The 18,470-nt window shown below is 34.3% G+C and overlaps 1 protein-coding gene across 1 annotated transcript; it reads right to left on the bottom strand.

Moving 5' to 3' along the window:
* Positions 1-713: 713 nt before the first annotated feature.
* LOC133523120 (uncharacterized) lies at positions 714-12,553 on the bottom strand. The gene is made up of 4 exons (XM_061858629.1): positions 10,834-12,553; positions 8,765-10,363; positions 879-976; positions 714-786 (listed from the first exon to the last, which is right to left on the bottom strand). Exons 1-4 carry the CDS (start codon positions 10,891-10,893, stop codon positions 714-716), a joined length of 1,830 nt encoding a protein of 609 aa, XP_061714613.1. The 5' UTR covers positions 10,894-12,553.
* Positions 12,554-18,470: the final 5,917 nt, after the last annotated feature.

Below are 18,470 nucleotides of genomic sequence, written 5' to 3'. Positions count from 1 at the left end.
GTTATATACCTTTTTGTATGTAGGCATGTATATTTCTAGTGCTCTGTATTTATATACAGAGCACAACAACAAAAAAATTGTATACAAAGTTATCTTTGTATAAAATTTGTCAACACGTGCTGGTTTGGAGGTTTAGTCGTCTTTGTTGTGGAAGTAAAAAAGGCTAATTTGTTTTTTTATGAAATATTGTTGTTGTAACGTATTTAATTTATTTCTTAATTTAAGGTTTAGGTCATAAGTTTAAGGATCCACTGAAAATCAGCAGCGCTGAATTTTGTGTGCGGTGGATAATAAATCACAAAAGTATGTCACATAATTAATATGTGTTAATTTTAAGTGTTATTTTAAATATATTATTTTAATTACATTTATAATTTTTTTAATTCTTTTATTTGGTATTGAAATTTTTTCATGAAAGTTGCGCCTGTGCATAAAAGAAATACGCTCAATTTATATGTATGAAGAGCATAAATGATCAATGTGACAATTGTAATTAAATATCGTTTTTTTAATTATTAAAGTACAACAATCAAATACAGTAACGCATTATCGTTCCAGGCAATTGATTAATAAAACCTATTCAAGTTTGATCAATTTAATTCAATGCGAAACAAATCTAAAAGCAGACAAATGTATTCATATTTTTCACTTCATAAACGAGACAATAAACCAAACAATAAGGGAGAAAATTTGCATTCACTACGACCATTTTTCTACCATCTTCCGCCGGAGAAACGCAGCAGGCTTGCTTCATTAAACGCTAAATTATCAACACGCTCCATCCGCCTGCAAGCAAAAATAACCATTAAGTGCTTAACCAATTCCTTACTGAATCTTAGCCGGTGCTCAAACGTCGTAAGACGTATTTTTGTTCGTACAATAATCCGATGCAAGCTTTTCCTCGTGAAAAATCCGTCAGATCATAACTCACGAGAATTGCGGAAAACTGATCGCTCGTTTCAGTAACACGGTCCCGCTGTAGACAAAAACAAGTCTTATGCTTAAATGTTTTGAATTCATTTTAGTATTTAAGAAGAGGAAGAAATATTATTTTGCACACTTCAACCAAGCATGCACCCTTCAGATAGCACCTAACCCCTATTCCGTGCGTTTAATTGTTCTGATTTTAAAATGAATGAAAAAGCGGGGTGCATTTTAAAGGTTCAGTCGAGGTATTATTAAGAATTGTTTGTAGGTACCTAACTAAGTAAACACTTTTTTCACAAAATAATTAAAGAAAATAATACTGTATTATTATTGCTTTAATTGCAAGGTCGGCGTGCAAAGGGGTAGTTATAGTGGCATGGCAATCGACAGAATATGAAAAACGTTAACAATTTGACTTTGCTTACATTTGACATTTGGAAGAAATTTATTTTATCATGAGATATTTTAGCCACAAATCAATATAAATGAATCGTTCTATGTGTGTTCACGAATACAAATGTGACAGTATTGAAAATTACTTCCCTGTAAAAATAATTTACTTCGGTGAATAAATTGAATTGAATTGTGTGAGAAAAGTAGCTACTGTATGTAATTGCATGGTTTCTTTGGTAACCTAAATTGTATTTTTTTCTTATTTAATGCATGATAATTATAAGATGTAATGTTTTGAAAAGATGTGTCCCGCCGAGTTTCTTGCCAATCCATATTGGGATACCCTCCTCCAATTGAGGAGGGATTTAAATCTCGGGTCAGAGGTGTAGGGTTAGAGCCGGTGTAGCTTTACTTGACGTTCATAAGCGCATTTTAATATACCTACTTGAATAATAAACTATCTTTATCTTTATTAGTTATACGGATCAACACGTTGCAACGCCGTCGGTTTTAGAGATAAGAAATAAAAATTACGTTCATAGATTTTGTTTAATTACATTTAATTTTTGAATGAAATTATCTAGGCCTCCGGCGTGTACCATGCACGTGATTGGGCAATAATCGCGATTTTCCTTCATGGAACGTAAAGAAAAGCTATAAAATTCTCGTATTTCAGAAAAAATATATTATTTACATCAGAATTAATTTCCTGACTAGGTGTGAAACGTTATTAGAAAATCTTAGAATGCTCTTAACCAAAGACTTCTAACAAATGAAAAATGAACAAATTTTTTTTCATGATTGTTAATTTTTTTACCACTAGCTTTTCGTTAAATGAATGAATGAATGATGCTTTTATTCGGTGAAGGAAAACATCGTGAGGAAACCTGCATACATCTGCAAAGAAATTCAAAGGCGTATGTGAAGTCCCCAATCCAATTCATAAATCTGTAATTTAGATCCACTAGAAAGTTGTGTCGTAAATAAACACACTAAAATACGCAGATAACCGTCGATTTTTGTTATAGTGTTCACAACTGTGACATCAGAATTTCAATAAAAATGCAAATATTTTCGGGGAACATTGTGAACTAATTGCAAAGCCGATTCTCGTGTTTTAAGCCGACAGACAGCGTGACGAGCACGAAGCTAAATAACTACAAACAGACTAAATGATCTCCGATTGTTTAACAACAGTTTAGCTATGCAAATAAGACATTTTTCAATCATAAAATATACAAAGTTTTGAAATAACAACCTCACAACATTTAAATAAATATACATTCGTATGAGAACTTAATTCACTTATGGAAGCTTACGATAAATTAGGTAAGGCTACCAAACTTGCTCTACACACGAACAGCATTCGATCGCCAGATCATTGGAGTGGATAAGGTGGACGCAAGATCACCAAGAGCAGAAAAAGTGGAAAGTGTTTTAATTAAAAGGTTGGATTAAAAAGAGGCTATAATAAAATTAACTAAATTGTAGCATAGTTTCTATTAGGCACGACAGGGATCGGAAACCGTTATTTTTTGTATGGGAACGAAAACGGTATTTTTTCGTTCTTTGTTAATTACTTCATTTCTAATTAGGCAATATAATAATACGAAGTCGTTATCTGAAAACACAACTGAGTCCTACATTTAGAGTATAAAAAAAACCGAAATATATGGTTATTTCGATGTTTTTGCAAAAAACCAGTTCCGATCCCTGAGGCATGATATACTTTATATTGTGAAACAAAATATAGTGTCATCCTACTTGACAGGCATAGCTTAGTGTAGGGATCAAAGTGAAATCTACTTTGTATATTTAATAAAAAACATAAAAAAGCAGAAATAATTCATTTAGTACAGAATTTAACAAATAATTTGATGTAAGTAATTGCCGTTTAACCTAACCTAGATGGCTAGCTGTTTGTTTTTGGATTTTGTTTTGATTTATCGTTTTTTTTTTTGTATGTTTAGGTATATTCGAATTCGACAATTTTCGAAAGGTCAAATCTGTTCTTTAGAGCAATTCAGTGCAGCAAACATCAAAATTTTATTGAGCTCCCATGATATTTTCACACGAGATATTTGGAACTTTTAATTGAATATTTTTTGTCTAAATATATGGTTTTTGTATGTGTCCAAACAGATTCAACTAAGCTGTTATTTGTCTCATACCGTTATTCCGTCCGAATAAACACACGAATAGACAGAACAAAGGACAGACGCGCACCAACTAAAACTAAAAACGTCACCGTTCAACAAAACTGCAAAACTCGCCGTGTATTGCCATTGCTTATTATCACAAGCGTGTCGCGTGCTCAGGCTGACCAGTGTGTCTGCGACGTCCAAATTTGTAAAAAATGTATGTAGTCCATGAGCAAAATTATTCTAGTTTGCTTGAGCGTTCGACTCATCTGTGCTCGTTAGCTTGAAAGATTGTTCCCTATGCCCGCTTGTCGCCAGCGATAGCCCACGGGCTCGGCTCTCTTTTCACGTTCCCCCTTCAATTTCACTTTTTCATTTCATTTTTGCTCGTAATACAATATTCATTGAAAGCGTCGGTAGATCCCGAACTCAGACCCGCAGCGGCACGCGCAAACAGTGTCATCCTGACACATTTTGACAAATTGAAGTACCATGGAGCCTCGACCATTGTTTCATTCATTTTTATTCATATAACTCGATTCCACTGTTTGAACTACGTTCGTTAGTGAGGATGTATGTTTGATTTATGTTGGTCGTGTGGGACGCGTGGCGAATCGATAGTGTTGCGTGGGTTTAAACCTCGATAGGTGCTGTGCAATCAATTCGCGATGTAAGAACTTTCGAGTGCAGAAATGGTCGTCAATTTGATATTAACGTGGTTGTTTACGGCCGGTTCTGTACTTATCCGATACCGTAAAGTGACGACATTGTAAGTACGCCGCGGTAACGATCTTGTTTACTTCGGGAAACCTTTTAAATTGAGGGTGTCTTATCGGTATTCGATGAAATATAGGAAACTTGTGGGTGCTATAGATACTATACAATTGAAATAATCATAAAATCAACCGTGAAATGGTCGCAAAATCCTAGAAATAGGCACTTATCTTTATATTACTTAGATAAATTAAAACCTTAACTTTAGTGTCTAATAGAGCGAAATAACAATGCCGTCCATATAAAAATCCGTTTTTAATTTGAAAATAAATGTAATAAAAACTGCATTCACAGCATAACTCCCTCGGCGATTACTTTCTACGCATACTTCAAAGAACCATTTATCAAAACTGTTTAAAAGCGTAGGTAGTATTAAAAACGGGCACGTATCGCAGTCCTTTGCAAATTAAAAGGCAACCGTTTACCACATAATATATGAGCGGGCAAACGGACTAATTACTCAAAAATCACATTTACAAGCGTATGTTAAAGCTGTGGACAGGTAACGCTCATTAAGCCTCAACATAGGGGTCCTGTCATGAGGTAGTGAAAATAGCGGAGTTTGTACATTTTTAAAATTATTTATCCAATAAGCAAATTTAATACGCAAATAGACTAGTCTTGCTCAATCCAGAGTGCTGTCTTAGTTGCAATTTGGTACAGAAATAGTTTTAAACCTTTTTAGGTTATATGGGTGATGGATACGTTTAACAATTTTACGCAAACTATTTTAAATTGATTAAGAATGTAACTGAAATAGCAGATAGCGAAAAAAAAGCAATTTTTGAAAGAAATTATTCAAATAATTCTCCACGCATTTCATTAGATCGTGACACAAATTATGAAAGTCAACTTCATCGCCAGCTTTAATTTACGCATTACATTTTAAATAAAAGGGGGTGACTCCACTTTACAATATCTATATCATTTTTTACATATGTAAACCCAGTCGTGATTATTATTACCGCCTGTAATATTTTTAAACGTGAAACTCCATCAAGGCACCCCCGGTAACGTCTCCCTTTTGGAATGTAATATTTGGGCTGCGCCACCACATAACAGAAACCAAACTATGCAATATACATTTATACAATGGAATCTCAATTAATTAGGTATTAGAACGTGGTCGCAGCTAAATGTAATAAAAATCCGTGTCTAAGCAAGGATAAATATTACCTATCTAATATATTTTTCATTTCTGATTTGTATTAGTTATGTATATAGGCTTTTCGTTTCACTACTAAAAAAAACAAAGAAATTATGTTAACAGCACCTATCATGGGACATTTAAGAGAAAATTTGGAGTATTTTCGATATTTCACCGACACCTGTAAAATTTCTACCGATTTCTGCGTTAAAAGTTGAATGTCCTATTCGTCCTTTATGTTTTCGATGTATTTAATCATAGCTGCTGCAATTGGTTTCAATATTGAAACCAAATTAAAACTATGTTTTTTAGATCCAGTCATGGAATGTATGGTGCCATTAATTTTGAAACTAAAATATCAATAAAAATTTAACTTAAGCAGATTTATTACTCTTGTTTATAGTAAAATGTTGCCAGCGTATAAAAACTGATGGTAAATACTTATTTTGCAGGATTTTCTACTCCATCTCATTACTGGTGCCAGTAATATCATAGGAGTGTTTACTATAAGTACATACATTTAAGTGAAACCTTTTTGACGACGCCTTTAATTGCATTAATTTAACAATCCCTTTCATAGCGTGTCTAACATTTACATATTACCCTATAAACAATGTCCTATTTTCATGATAAATAGCACATACACGCTAACAAGTTAACGGTGCCATCAATAAATTTAAATGAGGTTTCCCTCCGTTAAAAAAGGACTCAAGTTTCACGTATTTTCTTTAAAAATACGTTTTTTAAATAGTTCGCCGCAGGACGATGGTCACCCGCACGCGAGTTTTGACTTAAACGCGACAACTGTGGTGATATGCTAATCACTTTTAAACTGGGTGTACGTCCTCACTATGGACAGTTTACTTCGATTTCTAGAAAAACGATTCTATTTTTGTCTCTTATCAAATCAATAAAAAAAGTTGAGTGCTATTGCATGTATTTTTAGCTGTAGATTATAATTCTCTTGAGAAAATTAGAAACTAAATTTCACCCCATACAAAAAGCTCCACTCCTTCAGATTTTTTGGGGACGTAAAAGAAAACAAAGAAAAGAATGTTGATCCTTAAAACGAGAACGTAACTTAGCTAAGCGGCTGCTAGATTCGGGTGATTCTCAAATCAAATTTTTCGTGCTATTTCTGATGAAAAAAAGTCTATCATATATTTATGTCATGAATGTTAAATTATTTGATAGTGGAGAATACAAAATGCGCTTTTTGAGTTTAAATGAACTTTTATTCACTTTTATATTAAAAATTATTACAAAGGTGATCGCGGGACGTGTCGTCGGTTCGGATCGAGAAAGAAGAGAGAGAGTTGCCACATGCAAATTGTAGGGCAACTACAAAATATGTTGCTATATAGAAAAATAACTTAAGCTAAGCTTACACGCTATATGTTTTGTATTAAACATAGTTGGGGCCAGGCAATTACATAAAGGTAAAGATTGGACCCGCCAACAGGAATCTAAACATAAGAGAAGTTATTAAAACTACAATACAGGTAAAGGACATAACTTAGTTATGGCTCTACGAAATATCTTATTATTAATTTTAACATCAGCTACCCTTACTAATCCGTCCCTACCAGGGAACGTTTTTACTATACGAGCCATTGGCCAATTTAATGGAGAGGTGTTTATATCCTTTACAATTACCAAATCACCTTCCTTTAAATTAGTTTGCTGGTATTTCCATTTGGGGCGGCTTTGAAGTTGGGTCAAATAACTTTGAGACCAGGTTTTCCAGAAGTCTTGCTTAATTTTAGTGCACATTTTCCAAAATGGAACCCGATTTACTGAAGTTTCCGTGAGATCAATTTCTGGATAACTTGTTAAGGCTGCGCCACAAATGAAGTGTCCAGGAGTTATATAATCACAATCATTAGAAATAGCAGAAAGTATAGGTCTACTGTTCAAAATTCCTTCAATCTCTATGATTACAGTGTTAAGTTGTTCATAGGTCAAACATAGATTGCCTACTATTCTTTTGAAGTGGTGTTTTACACTTTTGACGCCACTTTCCCAAATTCCTCCAAATGTTGGAGAATAACTCGGTATCCAATTAAATGTTATGTACTTGTCTGAGCAATATTTGTAGACAGAGTCTCTACAATCTTTGGAGGAGAATAGGTCATACAAGTCTTTTAACGTATTACAAGCACCTTTAAAGGTTTTTGCATTGTCACAAAATATATTTGTGGGCATTCCACGCCGAGAAATAAATCGTTTAAGACATGCTAAGGAAGTTTCAGTCGTGAGATCAGAAACAAGTTCTAAGTGAATCGCTTTTACAGCAAAGCAAAGAAAAAGCGCAATGTAGCCTTTAGTAATAATAGGTTTTCTAATGCGAGAGACCTTTACGTTAAACGGACCGCAGAAATCGATTCCTACATGCTGAAAGGGTCTGCTCTGAGTGATTCTTTCTTTAGGAAGATCTCCCATCAACTGCTTTGCCGCTTCAGCTTTCATTCGTATACATTTCATACATTTATGCACCACCTTTTTTACCTCCCGTATACCATTCACAAGATGATGTCTCTGAGATAGAGACCCTAATACTAGTCTAGCGCCTGCATGCAGAAGTCTCAAGTGCTCTCGTTCTATAATGAGATCGGTAATAGAGGAGTTTTTTTGGAAGTATAGATGGATGCCGCTTGTCATAAGACAGGTTCTCTGCATTTTGCAGTCTCCCCACGGCCCTAATTACACCATTTTTATCTAGAAACGCTAATTGATCACCAATTGACACAGGCTTATTTTTTGAGAGCAAGACTAATTCTTTACCAAAATGCTCTGCCTGTGTGCAACGTACAATCTTCGTCATAGAGTCACGCAATTCCTTTGCAGTTAAGTAACTGCTTGTAATTTTGTTGTCTTTGTTCAAGCAGTTATTATAAAATCTATACATAAAACCTATAACTCTTTGAAGTTTATTGATGTTAGAATATTTTCTTAATAAATCCAGAGGCTCTATATTTGTGGTATGGCACAAAATTCCCTCTACATCGTCAGAAGACGCATCAAATGAAGCGCCATGCGAGTCTACATGTGTCATGAAATCGTTATAATTAAATTCTTCAGAATTTGCATGTGTATAATTTACATCACAAAGACTAGGCGAACCATGCCACCATAGATCAGACTCCTGCAGCTTATGCGGTTCAACGCCCCTTGATAATAAGTCAGCAGGATTATCTTTTGACCTAACATACAGCCATTGTGATTTTTCAGTAAGCTCTACAATTTGTTTGACTCTATTTTTTACATATACAGTACTTTTTACTGCCTCTGTCTTGATCCACCACAAAACAATTTGAGAATCACTATAAAGAAATATTTTATGAGGAACTCTATCATTTAAAATCTTACTGACTCTACCTACCAATTGTGCTAAAAGTAGAGCAGCAGAAAGCTCCAATTGAGGTATAGTGTGAGATTTAGAAAGTGGCGACACACGGGGCTTGGAACATAATAAGTTCACTTGAACCGAGCCATCAGTCATAAAAACTCTTAGGTAGAGACAGCTCCCGAAAGCCTTAAGAGATGCATCGGCATATCCTACTAGCTCTACATGTGATACCAATTTAAAGTTAACACATCTTTCTATTTTGATTTGACCCATTTGCATTAAATTATTTAAAAACTTTGCCCAGTATAGGAATTGTTCATTTGGGATTGTAGAGTCCCAATCTTTACGCATAGAGCTATGGAGTTCTTGCATGAATAGTTTGGCCACCACAATTACTGGGCCAATTAAACCAAGTGGGTCAAACATTTTCCCTATAAAGCTGAGAATTTTTCTTTTTGTGTTCAGTATTGTTGCCTCATCAATTGCAGGGCAAGAGAAACTCAATTTATCTGAATTTATTTCGAGTGTAAGACCTAAAGTCTTCACTGTGTCATTTTTACCTATCTCTACACTATCAATTTGTCTGTGCTCAACTGGTATATCGCTCAAAACTGGAGCATGGTTCGAACACCATTTATGTAATGAGAAACTACCTAATTTTAGAAGCTCTACAATTTGCCTTTTCAGCTCCTGAAGTGTCTCCACATCATCAGCACCAGTCAGCACATCATCAACAAATGTATTTTTATAAATAGCCTGAGCGGCCAAAGGAAACTGGTCCTTATGCATATTAGCTAGCTCCTTTAAAGCTCTTGTAGCTAAAAATGTGCTTGATTTTAAACCGTATGTAACAGTTTGAAGCTGCAAGCAGTTGATAGGGTCTTTGGGCGAATCGCGCCATAAAATGTTTTGAAGTCCGCATTGATGTTCATTTATAAAAACATTGCGAAACATCTTTTGAATATCACAAGTTAAAATAAATGGATAAGTCCTGAACAAAATAAGAATGTCAAAGAGCTCACTCTGTACAACAGGTCCGTTCAGCATGACTTGATTCAGCGATGTCCCATTTCTAGATCTCATCGATCCATCAAAGACCACACGATGATGTGAGGTTCGACTTGACAGATTGAACACGCAGTGGTGTCCTAGAAAAAACACAGGACCATTTAAATCATAACCCTCTATATCAACTATCTTTGCATGTCCTAGTTCCAGGTACAGGTCAATAAATTTTTTATATTGTTCAAATAGCAAAGGATCATTTTTGAACCTTTTTTCTAACGTTATGAATCTATTATAGGCAACAGAAAATGAGTCACCTAACTCTAACTCTTCCATGGGGAAAGCTAATGGCATATCAACATAAAATCTATTGTCTTTTACTGAAACAGAGTCCTGGAATATTTTTTCAGCTTGTACAAATTCATCATTTGTAGATTTTTCCACTTCAGGAAGTTTTTCAGAAAGCCAGAATTGCTCCATTACATTTTCCAATTTTTCACCATCAGATATATTGACTAAATTTGTTACAATATTACATGTGGTACCTTTTTCAGGAATACTTCCTCCGACAATATATCCTAACATGGTATTCTGGAATACCGGTCCATTTTCAGTTTTTATGCAACCCTGCAACAATATTTTAAAATAGATGTTGGCTGCAAGCAACAGAGGAATATCACTTGTCATGTAAAATGTGTCATCAGCTAAAGTTATATTTTTTGGAATGTGATATTTAGATACATCTAATGATCTTTGAGGCAGTTTGGAAGTAATTTCATCACTAATATGACATTTCAATATTATTTTAACATTATTTTTACATGATTGAATAGTCAAAATTACATACTCATTTACTTCACATAGTTGTTTACGGAAACCAATAATATTGTTTGGCTCTATTACAGGTTTTAAGCCAAGCCTGCTTACCAAATCTGACCTTATAAAACTGCCTTGAGATGCAGTGTCTAGTAATGCCTTGCATACCACCTCTTCATTATTATTAGTTAGTAATTTGACTTTTATGGTTGGCAGCAAAACACCACTATCTGACACACAATTTAAAATAGTATTAACAGCAATTTCAATTTCAAACTCACCAGTATCAGATGATAGTGGCTGCTGACTGACATCATTATTTGTCCTGGGGTTGTCCACATTCACATTGCGCTCCTGATGCAGCAATGTGTTGTGGCCCTGTTTACACATTTTACATTTAAAACTAAATTTACATTTACCATCATGATTATTAAGGCATACATTACACATTTGCTTTTCATTTACATAAGATTGCCTTTGAGCTGTAGGTAACATTTTAAATATGGGACAGTTATATATCTGATGGTCTTTATTAGCACAATACCTACAGGGCGGTAACGACTTCGATACCACATTTGTGACCTTAGGTATTGATTTATGAGTACCTTCATAGCAAGTACTTTTATTATTTAAATGTTTGTTGGTACCATCATAGTAGGTACTATGTTTATTTTGATGACTATCTTCGAGCGCTATAGCACGCTTTTCTAAATATTCAATGAAACCAGCCATAGTAGGCATGGTATCAGAGTCCCGGTCTAACTGGTAAGCCCGGTGTGTGAATTGATCTAGCTTACGAGTCAATATTGATATTAAAAGCATGTCCCATTTATCAACGGGTTCATCTAAATTTTTTAATGCATGCAACTGTTGATTAATTTGTGAAACAAATGTTCGTATGGAAGCCGCTGTGCCTTTTTGTATACTAGAAATATCTAATAATATACCTATATGGTTTGCTACTAATCTAGCCTTGTTCTCAAATCTCTTTTTTAATAATTTTATTGCTTCCTTATATGATTCATTTATCAATGGTAAATTCAAAATAACCGCCAACGCATCCTCCTGTAGGTACTTTCGCAAATAAAAAAGCTTTTGCACATCAGATAGTGAGCTATTCTGATCAATGACAGCTGTGAATAAGTCGAAAAAAGGTTTAAATTTAGTGAAATCCTTTCCATCGTAAAAGGGTATTTCGATTGTGGGCAACTTACATGTGGATGCGTTGTGGCACTCCGCAGTCACTTTCGTGTTTAGCATTTTAAGGGAGCTATTAATTTTGGCTAATATAGAATAATATTTGTCTTCAACCTCTCCCACCTGTTCACCGTCGTTCTCATCAATGCTAAGGATGTCCATTTGCACCTCTTCGTAATTTTTTAAGGTGGAAATGAGCTTCTCTTTACGCGCCTCTAATATATCGGCGCTGGCGGCTGCCAAAGTTTCTGGATCCTTGACAAAACTGTCGATTCTTGTAATGGTTCCTTTGCACTGTGAGCGTATAACGCGTAGTTTTTTTAATTTATCCATATCGCTAGACATTTTAATGTTTTTTATTATAACGAACGAAGGCACAAACACTTTTAATCGAATGCACAAAGACGTTGATAGCACTTTGTTTTGATTTTTATTTACGTCAATGTCAAACGTGACAGTTGACACAAAATGTCAAAAACCGCTGCGAAGTTCTGCAAGATGGCTGCGGGTCGCGCAAACTTCACTCCTTATTTAAAAATGAGGAATGGCGGTGGTCGAAAATTTCGACTTATACCGAGTTACTTGCGGTTTTTGATGATGCTCTTTTCTCCAATCCGTGTATGATTTTCGTTCTATTATAGATAGAACGAAGTTGCAGGCCAGCAGTGCCAGCCTAGGCACCACCACGACGAATTACCAGCCGGTATAGACGGCCAGCTCGCACATGGCTCGCACACGCACTTGCCGCGAACACTACTTTGCCGAAATATCGAACACTGATTTACTTTTTTCACTGCAACGAAGGACCACTTGCGCATGGAGAATACAAAATGCGCTTTTTAAGTTTAAATGAACTTTTATTCACAAGGTGATCGCGGGACGTGTCGTCGGTTCGGATCGAGGAAGAAGAGAGAGAGTTGCCACATGCAAATTGTAGGGCAACTACAAAATATGTTGCTATATAGAAAAATAACTTAAGCTAAGCTTACACGCTATATGTTTTGTATTAAACAGATAGCAAGCATGTTTTAAGCTAGTTCTCAAAGTCTGTACACACCTAACCATGCTCGAGAATTTATTACAGTAACGGCTTTTTACGATTCCATGCCGTGCCATATGACAATAAAGTGGGACGCCATACAACGTGTTTATGGAAGAATCACTATCTCGGAATCTGAATGCCTATTTAAAGCCGAACCTCTGTGACTTACGGGCGTTTATCATTTTCAATCGATTTTTATTTTGTACGAACATGTTTTAGTATCGGAAACAAATTTAGTGTTGAAATTTATGAGCTGTACATATTTAGTCCATTATATGTGTATTTATTAGCTTAATAACTTGTTTTAATGCCCATAAAAGCTAAAATGAAGTAAGTTAACTTACGAATTTAATAACACATCATTTTATATAAGTAGTGGCGTTTGGTAGTGAAATAAAATAATGTACGATATAGTGAATCTGATACGATCACGCTCTGACAACACAATGAGACATCCGTAAGAGTTGATATCGGTGTCGTAAGCAGACATCGGATAGCATGATAGAAATGCGTTCGTCTAAAGCTATTCTATTGCTCGACTATCTACCGATATTAAATATATTTTTAGTCTGTTAACTTTAGCGGTTGGCTAAGTACATTTAAATTTTTGTGAGGTCAGGTATTTTAATTTTTAATGTAAAATAATTAAATGCTTTATCACCCGCTATTGTAACACGTGCTTTATAATTAACTCAACGAAACAATTAATAATTATGATATGTCATTCTCCATGATCTATATCAAGTATACTGTTAAGCTTAAGAAATGAGCGATCTTAAAACTGAAGAACTACAAACGCAGAATATTAGTTTAACATGTAATTAAGCATCTCTTTGATCATCTTCAGATTGATCTTAAAGTTTTATTTTACAATCAAATCCGTCAGTAGCGAATATTTCACCATTTACTATATTTTTAATTAAAGAAATAAAACTCAGCTCGAGAGTTGCCTTAGGTTGCTTACTTACCGAACGATACAACTTATTACAACTGAGCGACCATTGATGAGATCGATTTTTTTTTATTCTTGACTTATTTAGCTGTATTCAGAAGATCCTTTATTTAGGTGTTTACCATGGTTACTTGCAATTCATTGTATTTTCACCCCAAGAAGGTAACCTACAATAATGACCTTACAAAGTGTGAGGCATTTTAGCATATTTAGTCTACTATTGAAATACTAAACAAAATTAAACTTACTTATAGTTATTTTAAAGCTACATAATTACATCATTCCATATTCAATGTGTGTTATTCGAAACAAAGTTTTTTATATTAGGTAAACTACTATAAAGGTTATACCTTACCACAATAATAATCATCACTTCCAAACTTTCTAGACTAGGTTAATAATTTACATTTATATCTATGTACATATTTTATATATTTCTAGCCGTGCCAAAATTTACAACTTTTGTGAATCTACTACATCTACACTTAAAATACTTATTTCATACGCAATAGACGAATTACTGATATATAAAGTAGACGGTCGGCGCCACCATAAAAAAAAATATTTTACATAATGGCAATATCAATCGTTATTTGTTTTACAAGGGGGCAAAGTTGTTGTTTAACCGCTCGTGATAATATTGATACCTGAGCAAGCGAAAGATTTCAAAATTGGAAGAGGAGAATTGGAATCTTGAGCGTTGCGAGGGTTTCAATGCAAGAGGGTTAAACAAACTTTGCCTCCGAGTGAAACACAAAACACCACACCAACACGAGGAAACTACTAACTATGAAATACCAAAAAAATCAAATGAAATCAAATCCAATTGAACGTGATAAAAAAATAATCATTCAAAATCATCATTTAAAAGTCAATTCTACTAGCTAACATAAGGAAACAACTCAAAATTTGCATCTGATTACTTTGCCCCACATGTGGATAAAATGCAACTTTCTCATTCGTTTTTGAACAATCAAGAGGGCCTTTACCAGTTAGTGTGGTGAAAATTTATTTATATTGCAAAGAGAAAAATGGAGACAACCTATGTATGGAGAAGCGAACATCCACTATCCTATTCAGATTGGTCCTTTTTTATTTAGTATCATTTATCCGACCGCTTTTATCCTCGCCGTAGATAAGTCATCGATAAATTTTAAAATACGACTGTACGATAAGGCGTGGCATGATATTCAAATTAAATACCTTTGACATTTTAAGATTACAAACATCAACGATACAGTACTGAAAAGTGAGTGCGTGAAGGCCAAAGTAAAGAATAGAATGGATCAGTTTTAAAAAGGATTAGTGTTTTATTCGTCATGCTGCATATGAGTGTGAAATTTAAGTCGATTCACCAAAGCAGCGAAATAAACATTTTTTTTATTTGAAGTACAGTAATCATTTCAAATGACACATTTTCACAATATTTTTGCGAGTATCAGAAATCATTGAATGACGCAAGTATTTAATGCATTTATAAAATCAAATTTTGTTAGTTTGTTGTTTATTCACTAGATCATTACTTTAAGAGAATTTTAGTGTCTACCTTATAACAATAGTACATTGTGTATTAAGGGTGGAAAACAAGAATTTACGAACAAAATGTTAATTTTTCTTCATTAACAGATTAACACGAGTTCGTAATTCTTGTACCACCCGTGGTTCACACTAATTCTTAAGTAAGGTGACAGTTCAAACATTTTTCCACCATATTGTCATTTTTGACAGGTTAGGCATCGAAGGAACAGACCTATCCGGCGACGATTGAAAATTGTGTAAATATATATCAATCGGCTATTAAATTAAACAAATTAAATATGTATAAACTTACATAAATAAACTCAGTATTTTAAAAGTAAAACTCATTTATACCTACTTGAAAAAACATCATGCCCACAGGCGTAATGAAAAAAAGATTACGCCCGAGGGCATAATATAGCTCATTCTATCTCAGTATGCTGGCATACAGTAACACAGCATACGAGCAAGTGTGATGAAAAAAAATATTGCCATGTCATATCCTGTCATTAAACGAGTTAAATTCAGTTGTCATATCCACAAAACTCTCACAGTCACACACGCGACTTATCACAGCAATGCACTTACGATCTCCGTCTCAGGCGTGCTATCTTTATCCAATTTGTTACCCTTATCAAGAATTAAATGCGTTTTAAGGCCTTCGCTCGACAGATTTTATTTTTTATTAATTACGAGCTAGTCGGCCTCATAAGGAAAGTGGACAGGTGATAGCTTTTTATGATCCCTATTTATCGAATATCCATCTGTTACCCAATGAGTATTGGACGTCAAACGACTTGGTATCGTGTTTCAATGAATCAGCTGGATTTGATAAAGTTTGATTGAACGGTCCTTACTGTCCCATGTTTTAAAGACCGACGTTGTGACATAACTGGAATAACGATACATTTTGGATATTTTATAGGTTTAACAGTACTTAAAATTGCTGTGTTGTAGGGATTAAAACGCATTTTATAACAAGTGGATCCTTAAAGTACGGCTATAATTATATAAAAAAAACTCGATGGGGTGCTAATTTGGTAGACTTCAAAATATGCGTTGTTTACTAAGAAAACAATAGAGCTCTGAACCATACTTGCGATGATACTGCCAATCAAAAAACAATACCTAAAAAGCTACCAATATCGCTGTCTATTTGTATTTGAGTAACTGAGTTCCCATCAAAAACATTTTAATGTAAAATGTTGCCAAGACGAAACCATAAGGCTCGCACTGTCAAAAAGTTATCAGATCAGATCTCTTGCTTCAGAGAGCTTGCGAGAGACAAGCTTCTAACTCTATAAAACCTCAATTCACAAACTCTACACCTTAGTCAAAATATACGGTTTGACCGTTTCGGTACCGTCACATGGGCGTAAGGTGAAAAATTTATTCACTATTCATATTTTTTTATAATACAATACTAATCTTATCCTACATACCAAATTTCAGCTGCTTAGGACTTCAGGAAGTACCCTAAGGGTTTTGATGATCATCAGTGAGTGAGTGAGTCAGTGACGAAATCAGGTTTATAGATATGAATAAAATCTAAAGTATGAGAGCTGTGCAAATGATTTTTTCTATACTTAATTAGTTCACATCACATCACACATTATATCCCGAGAATTTTGGTAATCTGGTATAATCCAAACCCAAGTTATCAGGGTTAAAAAAAACGACGAAGCGCTTCAAGAAAAGGCTTGCTCGTTTTGGCGCTGATAGTACTGTCGCTGTTACTGGGCCTGGGCAAGGGGATAATAAGAAAACTATTGGAAAAAATGTAGGTTATTTGTGTAATATTACTCGTTAACGGTTAGGTTATAAATGTTTTGAAATTGTGATTTTAATTGAAGATCCATAACTCAAAAAAATAAAGACATACCTATGAGTAGAACCATAATGGCGACTTTAAGACCAATCATTGCAATTATTTTCCTTTGAGCCGATATCTTTCAATCATATGTCGAGTATGTTCTTTGTTCACGTTCTTTGAAATATGATGAATATTAACACATAAGTATATATTTGTTTTACTTTACTAAAACGAAAAGTTTTTCTTAAAAAAACTGCTTAAGTAACATTCATTTCAACGAAATTGGGTGTTTACAGCCCCTTAACAAATGGATATTTGTAAAAGTGTAAGATAGGAAATATAATTCACACTAATATTACCATAGCCACTCACATGCTTCATATTTTGCAGTGACCTCTATTATTATAATAAAATAAGGGTGACAGCTGGTAACTAAAGTTACCAAAAGCAATTGAGTGGCTATAAAGTAATAACATACTGTAATAGCTATTAGATGTATCCGCATTAACAAATTTGATTACGCGTATTGAAATATACGCCCTTTCCTGTATTTTTCCATTAGTAATCTAAAACTGGTCTTGTTTTCCTTTTATTTCATTCGTGTAACACTAGTCTCCTACATATCTCAGAACACTACAAGCGTATAAAAACCCTATTCATATATATCTATATACCTATCCTATATTCAAATTCCAAAATTCTACGCAAACAATTTATCTCGAATTAAAAAAAAAACGTAATTATACAGTAGCAACGGGATCTCCTGCCTAATAAAAACATTTTCATATTACCGACTTTGTTTATCTCTGTATGAGGAAAGAGAGTCATAAACAAATATTATTTTCCTTGTTTTAATCAAGCCGTCGGAACTTAACCGAGAAAAGTTGAAACAAACATCGTAAAAATAGTCCCGGATAGAGCGGTACCACGTGCTGGTAAAAATTACTTGTCATGTTTGTATTCTATTATTATGGCAATGACGGTAGGAATTAGTTTTCCGGATATTTTCATTCAATGACAGAACCATAAAAAGTTTATTAAATCTGTTCTGGTTTGTCAGTGTGTGGCAGGTAATATAGGTTTATGATCGAGCGACACCGAGGATTATTAAAAGCTATACAAATAAAAAAATATATGTACGTACCATAAAAAAAATAAGCAACGCAATGGCGATTCTCCGCGGTTACGCAGAGTGGGAAATTTTATAGAATCAGTGTTAAAATAATCATCTATTTTTGTGCCAACTTTATTAAATTAGAATCGAATATTCGTCTCGTATTATTATCGCTTTTCCACCTTTGGCACTGTTGATACAGATATTGTAGTAATTGAGTTAAATTAACATAATACACATCAAAATTTCAGGTTATTTGCCAAGCTTAATTTCTTACAAAAT

The sequence above is a fragment of the Cydia pomonella genome, chromosome 11 (assembly GCF_033807575.1).
Source record: "Cydia pomonella isolate Wapato2018A chromosome 11, ilCydPomo1, whole genome shotgun sequence".
In the NCBI taxonomy this organism is placed as follows: Eukaryota; Metazoa; Arthropoda; class Insecta; order Lepidoptera; family Tortricidae; genus Cydia; species Cydia pomonella.
This window is presented reverse-complemented; position numbering and strand designations above follow the sequence as displayed.

Excerpts from the sequence above, each read along its gene's own strand:
- LOC133523120 (XM_061858629.1), bottom strand. The coding sequence starts at position 10,893 with ATGTGGACAACCCCAGGACAAATAATGATGTCAGTCAGCAGCCACTAT. Across the intron at positions 10,364-10,833 it reads GCCACTATCATCTGATACTG|GGTTGCATAAAAACTGAAAA; the intron begins GTGAGTTTGAAA and ends ATATTGTTGCAG. Across the intron at positions 787-878 it reads AAAGCTTGCATCGGATTATT|GCGGATGGAGCGTGTTGATA; the intron begins GTACGAACAAAA and ends TTTTGCTTGCAG.